The sequence below is a fragment of the Diplotaxodon limnothrissa genome, linkage group LG6 (assembly GCF_057381915.1).
Source record: "Diplotaxodon limnothrissa isolate DT_005_m linkage group LG6, D_limnothrissa_male_GT1.1, whole genome shotgun sequence".
Classification (NCBI taxonomy): Eukaryota; Metazoa; Chordata; class Actinopteri; order Cichliformes; family Cichlidae; genus Diplotaxodon; species Diplotaxodon limnothrissa.
The window spans coordinates 29,506,339-29,528,103 of NC_140601.1; the positions used below are offsets into that span (position 1 = coordinate 29,506,339).

At 42.3% G+C, this 21,765-nt stretch overlaps 1 protein-coding gene across 1 annotated transcript in view; it reads left to right on the forward strand.

Annotated features, from left to right (window-relative positions):
- pkn1a (protein kinase N1a) overlaps positions 1 to 21,765 on the forward strand; it is a 64,363-nt gene that overhangs the window by 39,177 nt on the left and 3,421 nt on the right. The window contains exons 2-17 of the mRNA XM_085356113.1: positions 2,916 to 3,110; positions 6,816 to 6,921; positions 8,961 to 9,109; positions 9,760 to 9,880; positions 13,556 to 13,701; positions 14,436 to 14,649; positions 14,752 to 14,946; positions 15,566 to 15,675; positions 15,779 to 15,922; positions 16,157 to 16,232; positions 16,824 to 16,959; positions 17,222 to 17,348; positions 18,177 to 18,256; positions 19,704 to 19,779; positions 20,204 to 20,295; positions 20,574 to 20,750. Coding sequence (XP_085212239.1) covers positions 2,916 to 3,110; positions 6,816 to 6,921; positions 8,961 to 9,109; positions 9,760 to 9,880; positions 13,556 to 13,701; positions 14,436 to 14,649; positions 14,752 to 14,946; positions 15,566 to 15,675; positions 15,779 to 15,922; positions 16,157 to 16,232; positions 16,824 to 16,959; positions 17,222 to 17,348; positions 18,177 to 18,256; positions 19,704 to 19,779; positions 20,204 to 20,295; positions 20,574 to 20,750 — 2,144 coding nt within the window. The remainder of the gene's footprint in view (positions 1 to 2,915; positions 3,111 to 6,815; positions 6,922 to 8,960; positions 9,110 to 9,759; positions 9,881 to 13,555; positions 13,702 to 14,435; positions 14,650 to 14,751; positions 14,947 to 15,565; positions 15,676 to 15,778; positions 15,923 to 16,156; positions 16,233 to 16,823; positions 16,960 to 17,221; positions 17,349 to 18,176; positions 18,257 to 19,703; positions 19,780 to 20,203; positions 20,296 to 20,573; positions 20,751 to 21,765) is intronic.

Here is a 21,765-nt window from a genome sequence, read left to right on the forward strand (position 1 = left end):
TGGGAACGCCGTTCCAGGCGCTTAATGTTAGCCTGCTTTATCCATTCAAAACCAGTTTTGATGTGTTTGGGACCATTGTGGTGTTGGGACACCCAGCTATGTCCAAGTTTCAACTATCTAGATGTTGATTTGAGGTGAAGTTCTTCTCCATTCTTATCCCATTCACTTTGTGTGATGTGCCCCTAGAACCGCTGGCAGCAAAGCGGCCTCTGAGCATGATGCTACCACAACCATGCTTGATGGTTGGGACAGTGCTATTAGGTTTGAAAGTGTCACCTCTATTTCAAATATAGCTCTTGTCATTTTGGCCAAATAGCTCAATTCTTGTTGCATCCTTGACTACAAAACACCCTCTCAGTCCATGGTGATGGAAAACTGATTTCACTGTGCACAGTAACGTTGGTGTTGCAGCAGTTTCCAGTTCATGGCAGGCTTGGGCTTTGGGGGCTCCTAAGTGGTTCCTGAACATCCTTGCAGATCGTGGTTTCTTCCGGATCTTGGCAAAGTGGTGACACCTCTGAATAACTTACATACACTTGTTTGAACTGATGATCTTGGAATCTGCAATTGTTTAGAAAGGGCTCCAAGTTACTTTCTCAACTTGTGTAAATCTACAATTCTCCTTCTTAGATCTTTACTGAGTTTCTTGGACTTACATTTCAAACCTGTGCACCCAATTTTTTTCTTCGTTGTCAATGTCATTAAAGATGTATGCTGTACAATCATTCCACCCTGGAAAAAAGAGCAGTTCAAAGAAATCATTAAAATCCCCAAATTACCATGACATTCATTCCCATGATGAGTGTATATGATCTGAATTATACTGACACACATCCACTGATGAGTAATGGCGTGTTTTGTATACCAAAAATCGTCTGTTTCAAGGTTGTAATTTTCATAATTACATTCTCTTAAATGTGGTTGTAGTGGGTAAGCTATCAGCCAATCATCATGCAGCAGGAAACGAGTCATAGAATAACAGGACTCACAGCACTGTGGCCAAGCCTCAAAACTCAACAACAGCATGGGGGGACGATCAAAACTCGGCATGTTTTTGTTTCTTCTGAGACCACTGGGCTACAAATCACAGCTATTTGTCAGATAATCCTGCATCTCAAAACTGATATTGTACAACATGACACAGACTACTCACTCTTTGTCTTATAGTTTAAAGGATCATCAAGGTTTTTCCTGCCCTTTGGAAGTTTTTGCCAATAACCAAAGGAAAATCCCTTTCTCCTTCCTAATGCGGTCATAAAATCATTTACTAACTGGTTCTATTTATTAGAGTTTCAGCGTAATAGACATTTTGCTTGTCATGTGGTCAGACCTACAGGAAAATGCATCAATTTCTTCTAAATAAGGCTGATTATGAGTCAGCCATAGTTCTAATAATGTTGGAGTCCACCCACTGTAGCTTCTATAGCGATGTTATCATATTTTAAGAAGGCTTTCTATAAGCGATGGGGAATCACCACTGGGGTTTGTAGATATCGAGCCCAAAGGAAATGGGAGGTCAAGCAGGCAGCAGTAATGCGTCCAAACCTTACTCTCTGGCTCTGATCCCATACTTAGAAAACGCATCCTTCCCCCTGTTTCCGCCCTTAAGATCATATCAACCATCAAATTAAGAGTGTTTAAAAAAAACATAGCTGTCACAAATTCACTTCTAGCGAGATCAGATTAAGCAGTGAACTTAATGGCTTTGTGTCACAGATACAATAATAATTGACTAAAGCTTTAACAGGGAGAATGCATTCTTTATGTGCTGAGCCGCGACCCTCTTCTGTGTCTCACTCGCCACTGACAGCAGCAAAATCGCAGAGGAAACAGGAAAGGCCTGAGCAGCTTGGTGTTGGGACGGATATCCTCTTTTGGAGGCGTTCCCCCTCCTCCCTCACTTAACTCTCCTTCTCTTTATCTCTTTTTATCGTTTTTCTCCCCTTAGCCCTTGTCGCACTCTGTGTGGCATTAACAGTTTGGCGGAGCTCAGAAGCGTACCGCAAGGTTTTTGCTCCTCTGTAGATTATTTGGGACGTCAAAATCCGAGGGAATTATGTGTTGGCATGGTGACGAGGAGGATGAGGACAGCTCTGAGGTGAAGTGTTGGCTTGTTTGTTTGATTTGTGAGTTCCTGTAATAGTGGCTGAGTGACTGTGATTTCGAGTAACCCGGAGTCTTTCTCTGCTGCCGGGTTCCTGATGACTTATTTTATAGTAAGCTGTAGCTCTGCTCGAGACCAGACAATATGTAAATAGCCTCCTAGTACAGAAGAAAAAGTTGTGGTGTGAGTGGAGTCCCTTCACGTTGTAGTACCTATATGTTGTTGTGCTGTTGTTTTTCATGTACTTTCAGACAATCGTTGGATTTCTCGCACAGAAGAGAGGGACTGGCTCGTGAGAAAGCTCTGAATGAATACAATGGCCAGTCTGGGTCATGGGACAGATCTGTAATTCACTTTGATCCTTGTGTGTAGTCTGAGTTTCATTTGGCAGACAAATTTCCTGAAAATAGCATCTCTAATGGTATTCCTGAACATCAGTAGTTTCAAAGCGCTGCTTGTAAACAGGTTAAACGTTGCAGAGTTTGTTTGAAAGTATTGTAAACAGCAACTGAAGAAGACTTTTGCCATTCCTCGACGCTCCTCCTGCATCTTTTTCCCATCCTCCTGCTTCCTTTTGTAGCTTTCTTGTTTGCCCTTTTCCTCTCTACCCCCACCAATCCCTCACGCCAATCACTATCATGTCTTGCTCTCTTTCCCCCCATTACTGCCTTATCTTGCTCACCATCTCTTCCTCTTCTGTCTTTCTCACTCTCAACACCCCATCTAACCAGGCTAAGGCAGAGTGATTTGATTGTTGATTTCGTCTAATCATCTCCTCGTTTTTTCCCGCTCCGTCTCTCCTCTTGTCCAGAGTGACCCAGGCGGGCTGTCGGTTCTGGAGCAGCTTGGTCTGGACCAAAACTCGGACTTCTCGGACTCCAGTGTTCAGCAGCTTCTGGATGAGCAGCGGGAAAGGATCCGTAGGGAAATTCGCAAGGAGCTAAAGATCAAGGAGGGAGCCGAGAACTTGCGCAGGGCGACGACTGACAAGAGGAATGCACAGCAGGTAGGGTTTTATTTAAATCCAAAAAGCTCCAGGTATCATGCTTATTAATGGGAACTGATGAAATAAATGACATTAAAGACTTTGCAGTGATTTTTTTTTTGTTAATAAGACAGGCAAAACCTCTATAGCTTGGCAAGGTAGGAAAAAATAAGGTTATCAGAGCAGCCCTATTTAGTTACTCAGTTTTACCACAGTAATAACAGGAAACTGGTTCAATTACAGTGTTTTGGAAATGAGGCCGGTGAATCAGGAGTACATGAGTTTACCGGAGCTGAACAGATTTGTTAGCATGCTAAGTTGCTATGCTGTTTGTTTGTTTTCAGTAGACTGGGACTTTCCAAAGTGTGGAGATTTCTGGGCACCTATCTCCACACTGTGAAGTGTCCTCAATCCTTCACACAGGCACATATGCTGTTTTTACATATGCAAAGCACTGAACACTGGTGTTACTGCATTGTAGACAGCACACTCGCCTAAACAGCCTGAACATTTCCAGTGAAAACACATTTGAAGTGGACTATCTCCTGCTGTGTGCTCATGCTCATGACACATGTAAACAGGAATTTCTAAACAACTGCAGAAAACAGGTCACTTCCCAGAGTGTCAGACTTTGCCTGCGGCACGACTCACTGCCCACTTTATCAGTTATACTTGTTCAACTGCTTTTTAATGCAAATATATAATCAGCATATCACGTGGCAGCAACTTAATTCATGTAGCCATGTAGACGTGATCACGATGACTTGCTAAAGTTCAAACTGAGCAAGGAGTGGAAAAATGGTGATTTTTTTAACGTGGCTGGTCTGAGTAAGAAAAAGTACAGAAAATGCTGTCTACTGGGATTTTCCCACACAATCACAGAAAAAAAGAGAAAATATCACTATAGCATTTCTCTGGGTGAAAATGTCCTGTTTAGGGGAATGACTACACTCCTTTGAGCTGACAGGAAGGCAACAGGAACTTAAATAAACACTCATTACAACCATGGTATGCAGAAGAGCATCATGGAACATAAAATAAGTCAAACCTTGATGCACATGGCATATTGCAGTAGAAGACCACTCCTGTCAGCTAAGAACATATATAAAGTTGCAAAACTGGACAGTAGATAATTGGAAAAATGTTGCTGGGTTTCATGAGTCTTGATTTCAGCTGCATTATTTGGATGGTGGGGTCAAAATGTGGCGTAAACAACATGAAAGCAGAGGTGGTGACGTAATGGTGTGGGGATATTTTGTTGACCCTCCTGAGCACATAAATGCCAAAGCCAGAATATTGATCCTGACCATGTCCATCATTTTATGTCAACATTGTATGCATCTCTTACTGGGTGCTTCCTGCAGGATAATACGCCATGTCACAAAGCTCAAATTGGTGTCTTGAACTTGACAATGAGTTCCGTCCATCCATTTATTCAGCTTCTACTTATTCACTTTAGGGTGGTGGGTGAGTTGCAGCCTATCCCAGCTTATACCCACATAGCAAAATTGGTATGGCCCGGATGTGGCCCACACAATGTGGCTACACATGGCCCACATACCGCAAAGAATGACGGCCATTTGGTGGCCCAGATCAGGTTTGCCAGAGGTGGCCCACACATGGGCCAGCACAAGGCCAGTTGCAGACACACTGGTGGTCCTGTGCTGGCCCATGTGTGGATTACCTCTGGAAAACCTGATCGGGGCCACCAAAGGGCCGCCATTCTTTGCGGTATGTGGGCCAGGTGTAAGTTGTGTGCAGCCACGGGCCAGTTGCAGACACACTGCTGGCCCAGAACAGTTTCAGCTCTGGCCCCAGATGTCAGCCTAATGTCCACTTTAATCAAGCCATGTAATAACAACATGTGCCGGAACATAAAAGTGCAAAAGTCACATGACGAAAACTCCGCTCAGACGGTGAATGGACTGATTCGTATATAGCGGTTTTCTACTCTCCCAGGTTACTCAAAGTGCTCTATACAACATGCTACATTCACCCAATCCCACACTTTCTCTACACTGAGTGCTTCCTAACTACATTCATACACATTCACCCTCCTGACATGCAGACCTAGGGATCGAACCACTAAACTTTCAGTACTTTCAGATCAGTAGGAGACCTGCTCTACCTCCTGAGCTACAGCCACCCGGTGGTAAACATGAGTAAACCCTCACTAGGTTTTGGATAAAGTGTACACTCACAAACCTGTGAAACCTGTATTTGGAAAGTTGGCTACCATAGCAGTATAGTATTGCAACATGGCATTTTAGGTCTTCGAACTAAAATGGGAAAATAAATAGTGCCTCATTGCCAGACCTGGCCCACATCATGGTTACTCCCTGCCATGATACCAGTCAGTCAGAAGTGCCAGCTTGATGCCAGATCCAGGCCAGACCTGTTTTCTATGAGCCTGGGCCACATAAACCAATCAACCACAATCGGGCAAGATGTAGCATGCCATACATACACAGTGCCACCTACGCCAGGCCTGGCCCATATCTGGATGACATACCACTTACCATGCCAGAAGTCAGCCATCAGTGCTGGCTTGACACCAGATCCGGGCCAGACCTGTCTACTATGTGGGTACAGGGATCAAATAAACCACAGACAGGTCACTCTACTCACATGGCGTACCTTTACTACTTGTGGATTTGTTTTCAGGAGATTTTTTTTCAAGGAGCGTGAATGACTACTTTGTCATTTACTTTGTAACCTGCATTTTTCCTCTGATGCAAAATCTGTCACAACGGCACCTTTTTGAAACGTACATCAGCTACTTTAATATTAAAAAGGATTGCCTAGACACTGCTGCTCACAGAGTATGCATCAAACCGTTGTGCTATCATTATACTGGAGCAGTTTTATAGATGGAAGATTCTTAAAGTTTCAGGCTGTGTTTGTGTAAAGCCATAAAAAAGTCATGACTATTCAAAGGGAAAGAACTGTAGCTCACTCTCATGCAATTACACCTGTTTTATTACTGAGCGAGCACAGAAATATGTCACCTTCAGGTTAATAGTTTTCACTTGTCAGCAAATTACCCAGCAGCATTAATGGAGAACTATTTATGGCTTTTCTTTTGTTTCCTGCAGAGCCTGTGGGTGTAATGGCATTGTGTGTGAACTAACTACTTAAAAAAACAAAGATTAATGCAGAAGGTCAACATAACAAAATAATAAATTCTTTGATGACTTTCAGGCTCAGATGTTGTTTCAAGAAAATTACTGAGAGCTTAAGTGGATCGATTCTCTTTACAGCAGCTTTGGCTCACTTAGAAATTAAAATAATCTTTATTTATCCCATCCTGGGCCTTGGATTAGCACCTTACTTCATTCTCTGTCTGAAACAAGCCATTAAGTCCACTTTCACTTCACTGAGTGCCCTTTGTAAACAAGTTTTGAGTGTTCTGCCTGAGATGACCATATTAGGGATATCCCCTCTTTTTGATGTCATACACAGCCAAGAGTATAAAAAAACAGTCTGAATCACAGTGTTTAGAGCACTGCGCAGCATGTTTATTATAGGGAAAATAAAGGAAAGCTTAATTTAATGTCTTTGAATTGGTTCAAAGATTGACATCTTCTCTTGCTTGTCATTGTGTTCTTGCATGTCTTGTTAGTGGTCCACACGTTGTCCGGCATGTTATTCACTGGTGGGCGTGTACACTGACGATTTTATGTAGATAATATGGTTTCCATAACAGCAATGGTTTTATGTCTTCAGGTGGACAGTCAGCTGCGCTCTTCAAACCGCAAGTTGGAGAACCTGCATGCTCAGCTGCAGGAACTGGACGCTCATATTGTGGTGAAGGGAGGAGAAGAGAATCGAGGTGTGTATGCTAGAAACTGTCGCTCCGTTATCTTTAGTCATTAATCTTCAGTAATTAATTCAGTGCATAAGCTGGTGTAATGACCAGCATACTAAGTACAAGTGTGTTTGTGGCAGAGATACTACATGTTTGGACTGTAGTGACTTGTTAATCAAAACGTTCGTCCACCCTAACACACAGCCTGCTTTATCAGCCTTTTTGGCTCTGATAGGGAACATCGTTTAGAGAACAGACAACAAGTTTTATTTAATGAGAATTGACAGCAGCAATTGAGAACATATACTCGTTAACTTTACTTTTCATATCCAAAAGCTGTGTGAGTCTTGTGCAGCTAGGACCACAATAGTAGATTTTTAATCATGCAATCAAGGTGTGGTTTAAATGCAAACTTTCAGCTTTAATTCAAGCGTTAAATCTTTGAGGAATTACAGCCATTTTTATACACCGTTTCAGAGGACCAAAAGTAATTAACTAACAAGTTCATTGGAAATCTCAGAATGAGGCCCAGAAAGAGGTATTTGCAAGTAAGGGAAGCAATCGTTAGACTGAAGAAACAAAATAAACCAATCAGAGACAGCAAAAACTTTGGAAGTGACCATATCTGCAGTGTCATTCATTCTTACATAGAAAGAATGTACTGGTCAGCTCAGGAACACCAAAAATGGCCTGGAAGACCACAGAAGACAGTTTAAGTGGGTGATGACAGAATTATTTCCATGGTTTTAAAAAAACACAAACAAACTAACCAAGTCAAGAGCACTTGACTTGGTACATGCTACAAAACTGATCAAGCAATCTCAGCCAAACAGCGCTTGCTTTTCAGTTATTAATCAAATCAAGTGATTTGATTTGAAATACAAAACTGACTGCAGACAGACCCACAGACAAGCAGCAACTGAGGGTGGCTGCAATAAATGCTGTGTGTGCATCTCAAGAGAGCAAACACAGCATTTCATGATGTGGATTATAGACAGTCATAAACTGCAAAGGATTTTTTTAAATCCTTGTATTTAAAATGTTAGTTTGTCCAATTTCCTTTGAGCCTCTTGGAATAGAAGTCTGTGTATTTAAAGTGCTGTAATTCCTAAACAGTTCATGCTAAATGTGTCTTAAACCCCTAAATTAAAGCTCAGCGTACACTTCAATCACATCCTGATTGCTTGATGTAAAATGTGGTGGAGCACAGACTCAAAACATAATGATCTAACTTTGTATAACATGAACAAGGGAAGCCATTTTTAGTATGAGCTCAGTCCTCAGCATCTGCAGTCATGTAGTATTTCTTTTCCTCCTACTTTACAACTTATTAGAAAATTTGCTTTTGCTTATTCAAGATTCAAGATTCTTTATTTGTCACGTGTTTGGTTATACAGGTATAACACGCAGTGAAATGTGACCTGATACGCTCCTCGACTGTGCAAAGAAAAAAAGAGACAGACAGAACTTTATATATACAGTGAATGAGTATTCAACACACGAATGGCCTGATAAAAACTCCCCTTGAGCCTCTCTGTTCTTGTTCGGATGGTGCAGAACCTTCTGCCTGATTTCAGAAGCTGGAACAGTTCGTTGCTGGGATGGGACGGGTCCTTCAAAATCTCAGTTGCTCTAGTCCAGCATCTCCTGACGTAAATGTCCTGTAGGGAAGGGAGAGCAGTCCTGCAGCAGCGTTCTGCCACGCGGATCACTCTCTGAATAGCTTTTTTATCCTCGACACAGCTGTTTCCATACCAGGATGTGATGTTCTGTGTGAGGATGCTCTCCACAGCGCCTGCATAGAAATTTTTATGTTATTATTTATATTATATCATCTTGCTTGACATTGTTTGCTACAGCTTGTTTCTTCCCTTATGGCTGTGGTTGATCTCTGATCTTAAGTCACTGGATCAGTTTCCTGTACTCTCCACACAGAAATACAGTGCAATGTTATTGGAGTACTCTTGTAATTCCCTAAAGGGTATTTTCACTTTAGAGCACACCATGTGAACCCTCATCTTGTTCCTTATTTTATACTTTCCAACCTTTACTTGTTGCCACAGATGAGTGTCCTCAGTCTCCGGGGGCTGAGAGTCGTACGTCAGCCCACAAGGAACGCATCGCAGCCCTGGAGAGACAGCTCAACATTGAGCTCAAAGTCAAACAGGGAGTTGAAAATATGATCCCTGTTTACTCCAATGGATCCACCAAGGTACGGAACAGCCTACACACACACATGCACACACACACACACACATGCACACACTGTCAAGCACAGCTGAACAGGAGAAAGTGTACAGCACTGACTGCAAGGGTTAAAATGTCCAAGACAAAGATTCCCCCCTCCCAAGTGGCAGACTGTGTGCACACTTTCATGTTAGTAACCTTGCCATCTGCTGACTCATAAATACCTGATTACCTTTATTACTATATACATTGCCTTTGTTTCGTTGTCTTTTAGCCTTTCTGTTCCATCTCCACTTGTCTTACTGCTGCAGGGATATGGCACCCTGTTGATTCGTCAGTAGAATTAGTTATTTATTTGCTTTTGTTTTTGTAAAGTGACAAACATCATTCCTTTAACCTTGTATTTTATATATATGGTGAGATCTTATAATCTCATAATCAGGATCTTATAATATTTTTTTATATTTTGTCTCATATACATCCTAGTTTCTTTTTTTTAAAGATTTTATATCTTTAGCTTTAGATTTATTGATTTATAATGTTTAATCTGATGGCAAGTAAATGCAGGAAAACCTTGTTGTGATGTTCACTAACTGGTGCATAGTCTTAATGACAGTTATAATTGTCTACTTTTTCTGTCTTGTGATGTGGCTTGCTTACTGTTTGGTTCCCCAGGATAAGAAGATGCTGCAGACGGCGCAGCAGATGCTTCAGGACAGTAAGACCAAGATCGACATCATCCGCATGCAAATTCGAAAAGCTGTTCAGGCCACGGAGCATAATGACGACACACAGGGTGAGTTTAAAGGGATATAGACACATTTAACCACATTGATTGCTCTTCTTTTGTAGTACCTGTGCTTTTTGACCATGGTCTTTTCATTTCCCGAGGTACATTTTAGTGCATTTTTTATATGTCTATAAAGTAGAGAGCCATCAGAGGTTACAATTACACAGTCAGGACCATAAAGCATCAGTGCACCCATTGCTGATCCAAATCACAGTAAATTGGTCTGTTGGCAGTAAATCAGTGTGGATACAGAAATTAAATCCAACCTGCTCTATTGCATATAAAGCCAGAAAGAGTGTTAAGTTGGCCCGTACTTACATAATGTGTGAACTAAACGATCGCATATTAAATCTTGTGGTCAGCTGGCAGTGACAAGGTGCTTTTAGTCAGGTGTGTTCAATCTCACTATCCCTTTGTGGCATTTGCAGTCTCTTTTTTCTTCTTCTCTGCGTGTAATACGTTTTGTCCTGAGCAGCAGCTCCAGACAGCAGACATGAGAGAGCATAAACAGATCAATGAAGAGCCGACTCTGTTTTCATCTCTCTGCCTGGGAGAAGAAGATGAAGAGGATAGTTGGAGTTGACGCGCTGAAAGCTGTGCGTGCGTGCGTGTGTGTGTCTGTTTATATCGGTGTGGTGGCCAAATAAGGGACAGAAAAGCCTGTGAAATAGCCCACCTGGTATATTAGCACAATCAATTCGATTCACACAAAGATGCACACAAAAAAGCCTACAAAAAATGTGGTGGGCAGATTAAAAGTCTCTTTATTTTCATGTTAACGAAACACATCAGGTGTGCAGCAGTTGCATGGATATAAACACACATACCGAAGTGCAGTTGTAGATACAGTCAAACAAACATTTATTTTTTTTAACTGTGTGCTTTCTCCCTTTACTGTTGGACATTCATATTATGTGTTGTGGCAGGGCGATCAATGCCAGGGCAGGTGAACATGCCGCTATAGGGCACTAAGTGCTGTGGACCATTAAGACCCCTCTGCTGGGAAAACAGGCCGACTGATGCCGGTCACGGGAGGTGAATAGTCTGGTAAAATGTACCAGGAGAGCAGAGGGAGAGCGATGGGAGGGGGTGGAAGTAAAAAACAGATTTAAAGACGGTATATTCCCTTTGGGGCTATCTATTCCTTTCTGCTCTTGTCAGACGAGCGCCGATGGCTGTTAAAAGACAGGGTGTCTTCTAAGGGAATGAAGATGATGTCCATTTGGAAGGATTATTTAAGGGCCTTTTAAGGGCATACTTTATCCATCTGTGTCCTCCATGTGGAAAACCTAAAGGGTTTTTAATGATCTGGAGTTCTTTCCACTGCTCCGACCTGATATAAATAGTCATATAGAGGCTAATGGCCACAGTAAGCAGCAGCGTATTTAAAATGTTAGCCCTCTGAAATTGTTTTAAAAGTGAAAATTAAAAGGATGAAAAGCAATGCAGCCAAGCCACAGCTTTGGCAGCATAAAAGTATCAACATATACGAACATCGTTCACAAATACGTACACTCATAGTCCACTTCATTAGGTACATCCGTTTAGCTCATCTAATGAGCCAGTAACATGGCAGCAGATTAATGCATTTAGACATCAAGTTGTGGTCAAAATGAGCTGCTGAAGCTCAAACTGAGCATCTGAATGGGAGAAGAAAGCTGGGGTTTACAGAGAATGTTCTGAAAAGCATAAGTTCTCTGGGTGAAAATGTCTTGTTTAGAGGAATATTCAGATTGCTTTGAGCTAGTAGTAAAATAACAGAAACAACCAAGGTATGCAGAAGAGCATTTCTGAATGCTAACCTTGAACCCAGATGGGCTACAGCAGCAGAAGCCTACACTGGGTGCCACTCCCGTCAGCTAAGAACAGGAAACTGAGGCTACAGTTCAGGCTACTCACTAAAACTGGACAGTAGCACATGAGAAATCATTGCTTGGTCTCATGATTCAATTTTTGCTGTACATTTACTTGGTAGGGTCAGAATTTGATGTAAGCAACATGAAAGCATGGATCCATCTTGCCTTGAATCATTGGTTAAGGCTGCTGCTGGTGGTGTAATGGTTTGGGGAAGCAGTAGGTGAGTGTATGTGTGTTGGCTGACAAAATAGCATTTAAATATCAGTGGCTGAAATCTGTTGTCATATCAGTTTTACACCAGTTAAATCTTTCTAAAATGTTAGTTTCTTGTCTTCACTGGAATAAAAGGAGGAATAATTAACAACAAAGCAGGCAAAATGTGAAAAAACAGTACACTGTCTCCATTGGCTGTGATCGTAAAGTGTTATTGTAAACATCTGTGTTGGTATTGACCCAGAATCCAACAGTCTGTGCATCTCTAATTGGATTTTCATGCTCTGATACTGAGCACAAAGGGGTGTGTTATACTAGCAGCAGCTAATGGTTCTCCAGCAGAGTTTAAAATGATGCTGCACAGCCAGATTTGGCTTTTTCTTAAACTACAATTTCAGCTTGAGCTAATGTTCGTGTTTATCAGACTAAATTGATCAACCACCACACACCCCTCCCTTTGTATTTCTTCTCTATTTGATTGTCTCTAACAGCAACCACGGCTGTATATTCTCTGGCTCTGATTCTGTCTCTCTTCTTTAAACCACACACACACACACACACACACACACACACACACACACACACACACACACACACACACCATATCACAGGGCTGTGTGTATGGTGTACACAGACAGTCTCCAGGCACCACACCCGGTGGAGGGGTCATCTAGCAGAGGTCTGGGCTCCAGGCAGAACACCTTATTAGGAGATAAAAGCACCCACTTCGTTCTCCACCCCTACCTCCCTCCTGTCCTTGCTTTCTCTTCTGTCTCCTGCAGTTATTTGAGCAGCTCAGAATTGTAAAAACCATCCATCCTGGTCTTCTGTCCTTCTTCTAAACCAATCTGGTGTTTGAAAGTCAAATGCATCATCTTTGAATGCCATTTGTCCAATTGTCCTTTTCCTTATCACGCTTGCACACCTCCTTCCGGCTCTTCCCATATCTGAGTGCTCTCAGTTTGTTGCCCATCATTTGAAGGCTGTATTGGTGCCATTAAGCTAAGCACTTTGCTCTAATTTGTGCTGTAGGGTGCTGCTCTTATGCTGATTCTCATATCTGGTCTTTTAAGTGAGGGAGCTTGAGCATGTTTTTAGATTTTGAGTTGAAAGCACTGCATCTCATTATAAGACTTTCTGTTTCCCACTAATGTACATTTATGAGGTACTATATTTCTGAGAAAAGCAGAGATGAAGCTACAAATTTAGAGCAGTGTTTTTGCTTTAGTCTTGCTAGCTGTTTTAAAAATGTAAATAGGTGAGAGACTTATTTTGTTTGGTTGCTCTGTTTGCTTTTAGAGCAGGGATATGGGGCTATTTGGAAGGAGAGGCTGGAATTATGCTAAGCACTGCTTGCTGGGGAACAGTCAGAGGCTGCTTACCTCCCTCTAGGCCTCGCTAATGTTTTCTTTGTTCGCCTCTTGTGTAATGCATGACAGGCATTAAGGCATTAACCTAACTTAGTATGCCCAGGGGAGTTCCCTGTAACACGCCATTGGCAAAACAGGAAAGCCTTAACGTAGCTGCCACGCGCGCAGCACAGAGACTGCGTAGGAGATTGCCATCGTGTCGGCTGTGCAGTAATGTTGTTTGCCCCTTTCCTTCACGCAGGTAACCAAGACGTGTGCGGGATGGAGCTGCGTATCGAAGAGCTGAGACATCACTACAGGGTGGAGCATGCTGTTGCTGAGGGGGCCAAAAACGTCCTCAGGCTCCTGGGGGCCAGCAAAGTTCAGGACAAGAAAGCTCTGTCTGAGGTTAGAGCGGATCCTGCTGATGTTTCGCTTTCACACACTTCAAAGCGCACACAGACACGTGTGAGACGGCAGCTGTACCGATGACATCATGCTGACACACACCTGTAGATCTTCTTCAGATCTGCTCCTTTTGTTTTCCGCTATCTCTTACTTCTGAGACTTCAGCTATCTTTGGCTTTGCCTTAGATCCTTCACAAAAATTTGATCTCTTATCAACAGTTTTTTTTTTTTTTTTTGTTTGTTCACCAACATTATGGCATCTTGAGTTGTCTGGGTCTGATATGGTTTCTCGTTATACGTCGAGGAAACTCAGAGCAGGAGTGTCCCGTGATGTCAGATCCCTCGCAGAACAGTTTCAGCTGCTGAACTCTGCAATCTGTTCATAAAAATATTTGAGAGAGAGCCTCACAACAGCAGCTGCCGCGTAACGTGCTGCATTTTACCCCCACAGTGACAATGAACCACTTGTTTTCTCACCACATGCCGTGAGAGTTCTGCCGTTTGAATCCTCACTCGCACGCCTTTACTTACTCTATAAATGAACATAAAAACTCGCTCAAGCCTAACATTGTCTTTCTGCATGCACTTAAAAGCAGCAGGTCACAAAAAATGTGATTAAATTAAGGTGTGCTACTGTGATATCTGCGCACTGAGAAGTAGCATAGGACTTCTTGTTTTTTTATGTCTGTCTGAGAGTTTAAAAGGTAGATATCGTCTGTTTCGATGCTCTGCAGGCACAGTCTCGTCTGAGCGAGGCTTCCCAGCGTTTGGACCTGCTGAGAGATTCTCTTGACCAGCGCCTGGCAGAGCTGCCAGAGGACCATCCAAAGGCCAGCATCATCAAAGAGGAGCTGGTCTTGGCCTCCTCACCTGCCTTCAGCTCCCGCCACGGCGCCCCCTACCTTCAAAACCAGTATACTACCCTCAGCAAGCCATCGCCTCTCACTGGTATGTCATACAGGCTCAGGAGAATCCTACAATATGAAGAAGAAGGTACAGAAGCGAGGAATGCATTCAGGTTGTGCCTACATTGTTTTCCTCTGTCTTCAGGTACATTACAAGTGCAGCTGCTGGGCTGTGTTGGGTTACTAGAGGTGGTCCCAGGGCGCAATAAAGGGACACCTCTCATGCTGCCCTGCTACAGCCCCGGAGACACGCGGTCCTTCATGAGGGGCAGCAAGGGGCTCTACGGACGCAGTGGCTCCGTCAGCGGGAAGACGCCAAGCAAGACAGAGGAGCTCTCCTGTGAGTGACTGTATGAGTGTGCACGTGGTGCATTTAAGGTTTTCATTTCAGCTTTTTATGTCTTCTTTGTTGGCTGTATTGGCTTTTTTTCCCCTCAACTTTGTCGTGGGTCCCTTTAGGCTCATCAGGTTAGATATTATTTGTCAGGTCGTGACAGATGCTTTAACCTCCTAAGACTTGAACTCCTCCACAACATGCATTTTAATTTCTCTTTGATATTTGGGCATATTGGGACCCGATGAAAGTAAAAACAAAGAATTACCAGATTTTTTTTTTTTACCTTATTTTTGTTTTTAAGAAAAATGAGAGCCACATATGAGGATATTTGTTTAAAATTTTGATAGAACAGTTGCAGTAAAATGTCCTCGTAAGTGGATATTAGGCCCATGTAGAGCAAAATTGAGTATTTTGGTCTAAATAACCCAAAATATGATGTCCACATATGTGGACGCCAGGTCCTAGGAGGTTAAAGGCAGTTTGCAAACAGCTTTTTATAAGGTCTTAGTCCTTTTTTCCATATCTCAAAGGAACCTATTGGTCGGCGTTAATTTTTTTTTATTATTTTGTGCATTTTTGGATTCATTAATGAAGGAAATCATTGGTTTGCGTGTGTGTTTAGCTGAGGTGAGTGCGGTGCTGAAGCTGGATAACACAGTGGTGGGTCAGACTGCTTGGAAGACTGTGGGAGAGCAGGCCTGGGACCAGACGTTCACTGTGGAGCTTGAAAGGGTCAGTATACAATCTCCTTCCCACAAACTTGCACGCAGGCACCAAAGAGTTTATTTAAGGCAGCTTTTCTCTCTGTTGATACCGCTGGGTGCCTGCGCTTCAGTCGAGGGAGATGGAGATCGCAGTTTACTGGAAGGACTACCGCTCGCTGTGCGCTCTTAAGTACCTGAAGCTGGAGGAGTTCCTGGACAACCAGAAGCACAGAGTTCAGCTGGAGCTGGAGCCTCAGGGCCTGCTGCTGGCTGAGGTACACACATACCACACACCTGCAAAAAAGAAACCGCGAAATGAATGGCGAATCACTCGTACTCAAACACACACTCAGATGTGCGCGCCCACCCGTGAGCTGCCACATGCACCTGTGCTGGAAAGCGTTGCTTTGATACGTCACACTTGAAAGGCTGTTTCTGAGCGTAAAAATAAAATATGGGTGGGTTTTTTTGGTCGTTTCTTTTCATGTTTTGTTTTGTGTGTTTTCCAGGTGACCTTCTTTAACCCGGTTATTGAGAGAGTCCCGCGCCTGCGGAGGCAGAAGAAAGTCTTTTCTAAGCAACAAGGTGGGGAGCAGACAGAGCAGCGAAGAAACATTACACATTTTCTATTTCTCTTCCATTTTCTACTCAGCAGCCTGAGGGCAGTTTTATATGGAGAAACAGTAAAACTTTAAAAGTTTTATCATGACAGGAAGATGGACACTACCTGCAGTAAAACATACAACTGCTTATGCCATCAGTTCCCTGCTTTTTTTATTTAGACCACAGCACCCTCTAGTGGTGACTATTATTTTTTTTACCTTCATTTCTATAGGAAAGCAAACAGAATATAAAAACTTGAGCTAAACTCTGTAAAGGTCTGGCGTTTTTTTGTCTTATAAAAACATAAACGTGTCTTATAAAAAATATTTTTTTATGATCTTGTAATTGTTAATCTGCCAGTATGTGAAAACTCTTAAATTAACATTATGTTTTTAATGCTGAAATATTATTTCTGTTTTCATCTATGAAATTTCCATTTTTAATTTTAACATTTTTTATTAAGATTCTAAATATCAGCATTCCTGAACAGAAACAAAATAGTTTTAGTGGCTGAATGTTATGTTTGATTAATTTCTGACTCTGACTAGATGTGTGTGTTTGTGCATTTTTCAGGCAAGGCGTTCCTCCGGGCTCGTCAGATGAACGTGGATATCGGAACGTGGGTGAGGCTGCTTCGAAACGCCATCCCCACCGTCAACAACTCAGGAACCTACAGTCCCAACGCACAAAGCCTCACACTCAACTCTGGGTGAGACGCATTGAGATATGTACACGCAGGTGCACACGCTTCGGTCTTTCATCGGGAGTGACGTTTGATAACCGTCAGTCAGACTTTGCTATCAAACGTAGCAGCTTTCCTTGAACCTTTTTTCCTTTTGTTTCCAGACAAAGAATAAAGCAAACGATGCCTTCCCAGCCCCGTGTCTAACTACCCTTCTGTGTTGTTCTGTCTGTTTGTCTGTGTTACACGTTGGTCTATTTGTGTGTGTGTGTATTTGTTGGTCTTTCAGGGAGATCTCAGTGGAAAAGTTGAGTCTGGACAGCGACTCTCCAATAAGAGGCGATTACAAGAGAGACATGGACATTAACACTCCAGTGAGACCGATGGAGCGAGAGGAAACCCGGGAGTTAGGGGAGGTGTGTGATGAGGGACGGGGCTTTCCTAACTAAAAAAGAAACTAAAAGTTCGAATTGGCAGGGAAAGAAAGGCGTAACAGCATCAAATACAAGTAGTGTTAAGTAATGCAGTTTAAGTAATTTTTAAAAATGTATACATTCTGGGTAAGTTTCGATGAAAGGAGGCAAGTATCAGAGAAAAAATTACAAATAAATAAAATCAAATATTTCCCCATCTTACATTGTAAGCACACTGTACTTTTCAGGGCTTGGGATGTGTTCTAGTGCCTTAACCTTGTCTAACTCCCAGGTAGCTTGCAGGAGCACAAACACTCCTTTTTTGAACACTGATTGTGAAAGAAAAAATAATTATGTTAGACTTGGCTCCATCATTATAAAGTCACATAAGCCTGTAAATCATTTTAATGACAGGAGATTTAGTTATTAAGTTAATATAATTTTAGGCATTTAACATTTAAATAATGGTCATGTGACATGAGTCTGATTTACAAGAAAATGACTGAAAGAGGAAGAGTTTACGGTATGAGTAAATACTGCAAATATTGCTGCTTTACGTCAGCTCTCCTTCTGATGTGAACAGAGACGTAAAATCGACCCACTCTCTGCTCTGTTACGGTGTCCTTCCTGTTAGCAGCACAGCCACACCTGGATGTAAAGGACTGTGGTCGACCTGGTATTTGCGGGGTTTAAAGATTTAAAATCCAGCGCAGGGTCAGTCACCATCAGCTCCAGACTGCGTCTCCTGTCTTCCATTTCATGTTGTTTTATAATCTCTGTCTCTGCACGTCTGTTCCTTTTTTGTCTCTTCCCTCGCATGTCCTCCGATAGGACCAACATCTAGTCATCGATCCCCTCTCCCCCCGAGACCTCGCCCCTGAGTCCCCTGTCCGAACCCATTCAGTTAGCAGGTACACGCACGCACACTCACCGAAACACTTTTACTTCTTTGTTTTCTAAAATGGATTTGTTTGGATTTTAATGATAAATGATGATATATAATAATGAGGATGAAGTTTATCAGACAAAAAAACATTTTGAAATGTGGCAGTAGGAAAAGCACAGGTGGAAATAAAACCAGCCATCATCTGTTTTATGCCGTTTATCTGGGGCTCGGTTGTGAGGGCAGAGAAGCCCAGACCTCTCTCCCCCCAGCCTCCCAGGCCAGCCAAGAGACAATCTCTCCAGCGTATCCTGCGTTTATCACAGGGCCTCCTCCGGTTAGGAAACGTACAGAGGTCGTTTGAGCTGTTTTGGTCTTTCAGTGGATTTGAATTCTTATTACTTTGTCTAAAACACCCAACCAACGACACCTAAATTTTCTAACTGACTTTCTACATCACAATTACTTGTGAATTGTGAAAGATCACGAGCCGGATGAGCAGCTGATCTTTGACTTTCTGGTTAAATCTCACGTCCAAGCCAGAATGTTTCTGGGCTTGAGCCTTTAGACCATACAGGCCTTTTTATGTACAGGTTAATTATGAATTGCTCAATATTTGAATGCAAGTGTGAATGAATGACCCTGACTCTTACCTACCATCTGCTGGTGTTCGCCTCAGCCTCCCTACAACCCTCCAAGCATAAAGGCCTGAAGCTTATGGATGGAGGAAACCCACTACATGTGTTCTGTTTTTTTCCCTGATGTCCTCAAAGCGACATCAGCATGGCGACAGGCTGAGCATTTTTTCTGTGCTCATCGCTACACATCTATCTTTTTTCTGGTTTTAAGAGAGTTACAAATGTAACCAGCTGCATGCACCACTGTCACTTTTTACCCAGCTGTCTAAGCACAGTGGAAGTGGGAGAAACGCTACAGCAAACCTCTGTCACAAGTTTTAAGTGCTGCTGTCCAAGTGTGCACACGTGCAAGTGTGCGTATTAACATTAAAATAATACTATGAGGAATATTTGGTTTCCTGTGCGTGTGTGAGTAAAAGCAGCAGTCAGACAGAGAGTCAGGTACCTGCAGCAGATTACGTCTGTGTACTTTCTGTATCATAGCAACCAAACACTCACCTGGAGGCACAGCGTGCCTCCAAAGCCTTTCAAGCGCTCTCAAGCGCTCCCAGCTGGGCGTTTTCAGGAGAGCAGCTGCTGCGTTATTAGCTGTCAAAAATCTTCAGACACCCGAATAAAACAGAATCATTGATGTTTTTGATAAATCCTCTGCTTTTCCTCCTGTTGCAGCTTAAAATGTCTGCTCCCCATTATTACATGTATGTATTAATGTATTATTCAGCTTGTATTATCCACACGTACACAGTCCTTATATGTGTGTCATGTAATATCAGCAGTTGTTACTTTTTGGTGTCTAGTTTAAATGTTCTTCCTCACCGTGCCTGTTGGTTTCTCCAGCAAGCAGAAGAAAGGTCCGCTGTCCCTCCAGGACTTCAGGCTCATTGCTGTTTTGGGTCGTGGACACTTTGGGAAGGTACGATTTCTTTCTAATCCAGAAAAAAAAAAAACTGGAACAACCGAACCAATTAATAACAACACAAAGAACAAGAGTCTTTTTCTTATTATTCCCTCAAATATACTGAAGGTCACAACAGCAAAAAAGTCCCAGATTAACAGCTTCTCTGTTTGTGGATTCTCACAATGTGACTGTCACAACTACAATCAGGCAAACAAAAATAAAAGACAGTTTGTAAAAAAGAAAGCTTGTTTTCCTTATGCTGTTAGGTGCACATGAAGGCCACATTTTAAGTATTGGTGACTGCAGGGGGAAAGAGAAACAATATCACACGTGGATCCACTGAGAAGTTTTAAAAGCTCTAATAAAAGAAGATTTTTTTTAAAAAAAACAATGCTTTATATGTGTTAGAGTTAATCAGAGTGTGTCTATGTGTCTACAGGTGTTATTGTCTGAGTACAAGAAGACCGGCACGATGTATGCCATCAAAGCCCTGAAAAAAGGAGATATCGTTGCTCGGGATGAGGTGGATAGGTGTGTGCTGATGTTTATTCCTCAGCCCTGTGCTTGTGTGATGTGTGGTTGTTGTTTTTAGCCCAGAGATTAAGCGCTCCAGTAGTAGATTTACTCACAGGATTTAATTTGTGTCTTGAATCACTGTGATTACAGTTCATCTGTGGGCTGAGTGTGGGTTTTCTCATAGGCTAAAATAAACACTATCTAATTATGTTTAAATGGCCCTCTAATCTTTTTTTTTTCTCTCCTCCTCTTGCCTCTTCTTCCACTCTTTCCTTCTCTCCTTCCTCCCCTAGTCTGATGTGCGAGAAGCGCATCTTTGAGATCGTCAACATGTTGCACCATCCCTTCCTGATCAACCTGTTTGCGTGCTTCCAGACACCAGAGCACGTGTGTTTTGTTATGGAGTACACAGCAGGAGGCGACCTGATGATGCACATCCACACAGACGTCTTCACAGAGCCACGGGCCGTGTACGTAATAAATGGATTATCCTTGAAGTATTTCCATGCAAATTTTAGGCTTTCCCAGAGATTAGTCCTGATGAATTTAGTCAACCTCAGGGATCAGTTATAAACACTCATTTTATGTAGTAATCGCCCATATGTACATTAAAACACAGAGATTGTAAACAGATCCCTTCTTAAAACATCAGTTACATTAACGAGAATCCGTCAAGCACGATATCTCGACCTTCACCTCAGAGTGGGAGTCAATACTGTTAAATACACCAGTGTTTTTTCCCACTTTTTCCCACAGGGCAAACAAATCAGGGCGCTGTTCATCTGTAGTGAGTGTAGGCTGTCAGTCCACTGTTTACCTCAGCTTTCAATATGTGTGGACTTATATTTACTCTGGAGGAGGCTGTAAAATTTTGTGGAAAGAGTCCGATCGATACGTTGATGAGACGGTGAAGCGATACTGAACTGAGTTGTTGAGGATATCCTGAACTTTTTTGACATTAACAGCTGCTTTTGCCACTGTTAGCCAGTATTAGTGACATTTTCTTTGAAGTGGATCTAACTTTGTCCAACTCTGATACAATATGAGAATTTAGTCGAACTGTTTATCAAAGAGAAAGCGTGATTTTTTATTTTATTTTTTTAGACATTTGAGCCTAACATTAGCCGGAATAACGTTAGCTTATGCCAACTGTTGTTGTTGTTTAGCCACAGATAGAAGGGTCACATATATGTAATCTGTTGACAATAACTAACTGTGACAAAGTTGAGAGCAAAAAGCATCTTTGTGCACGTCTTCATGTGTTAGAGCCCTGATTTAAGCTCAGGACATGAGACTTCAGGTGAGGAGGAAGTAAGGGCGGAGAGAGGGCAGTTGTAATGAAAAGAAATTATGAAAAGGAGAAAAAAATGAAAGAGAGGTGAAAAACATATACATGTACAAATATTAAAGGGTCATATTTAGTGTGAAATAGCCGTCTGCGATCTTTAAATTCAAAGTAACTTATGTACCGTGTATGTGGCACGT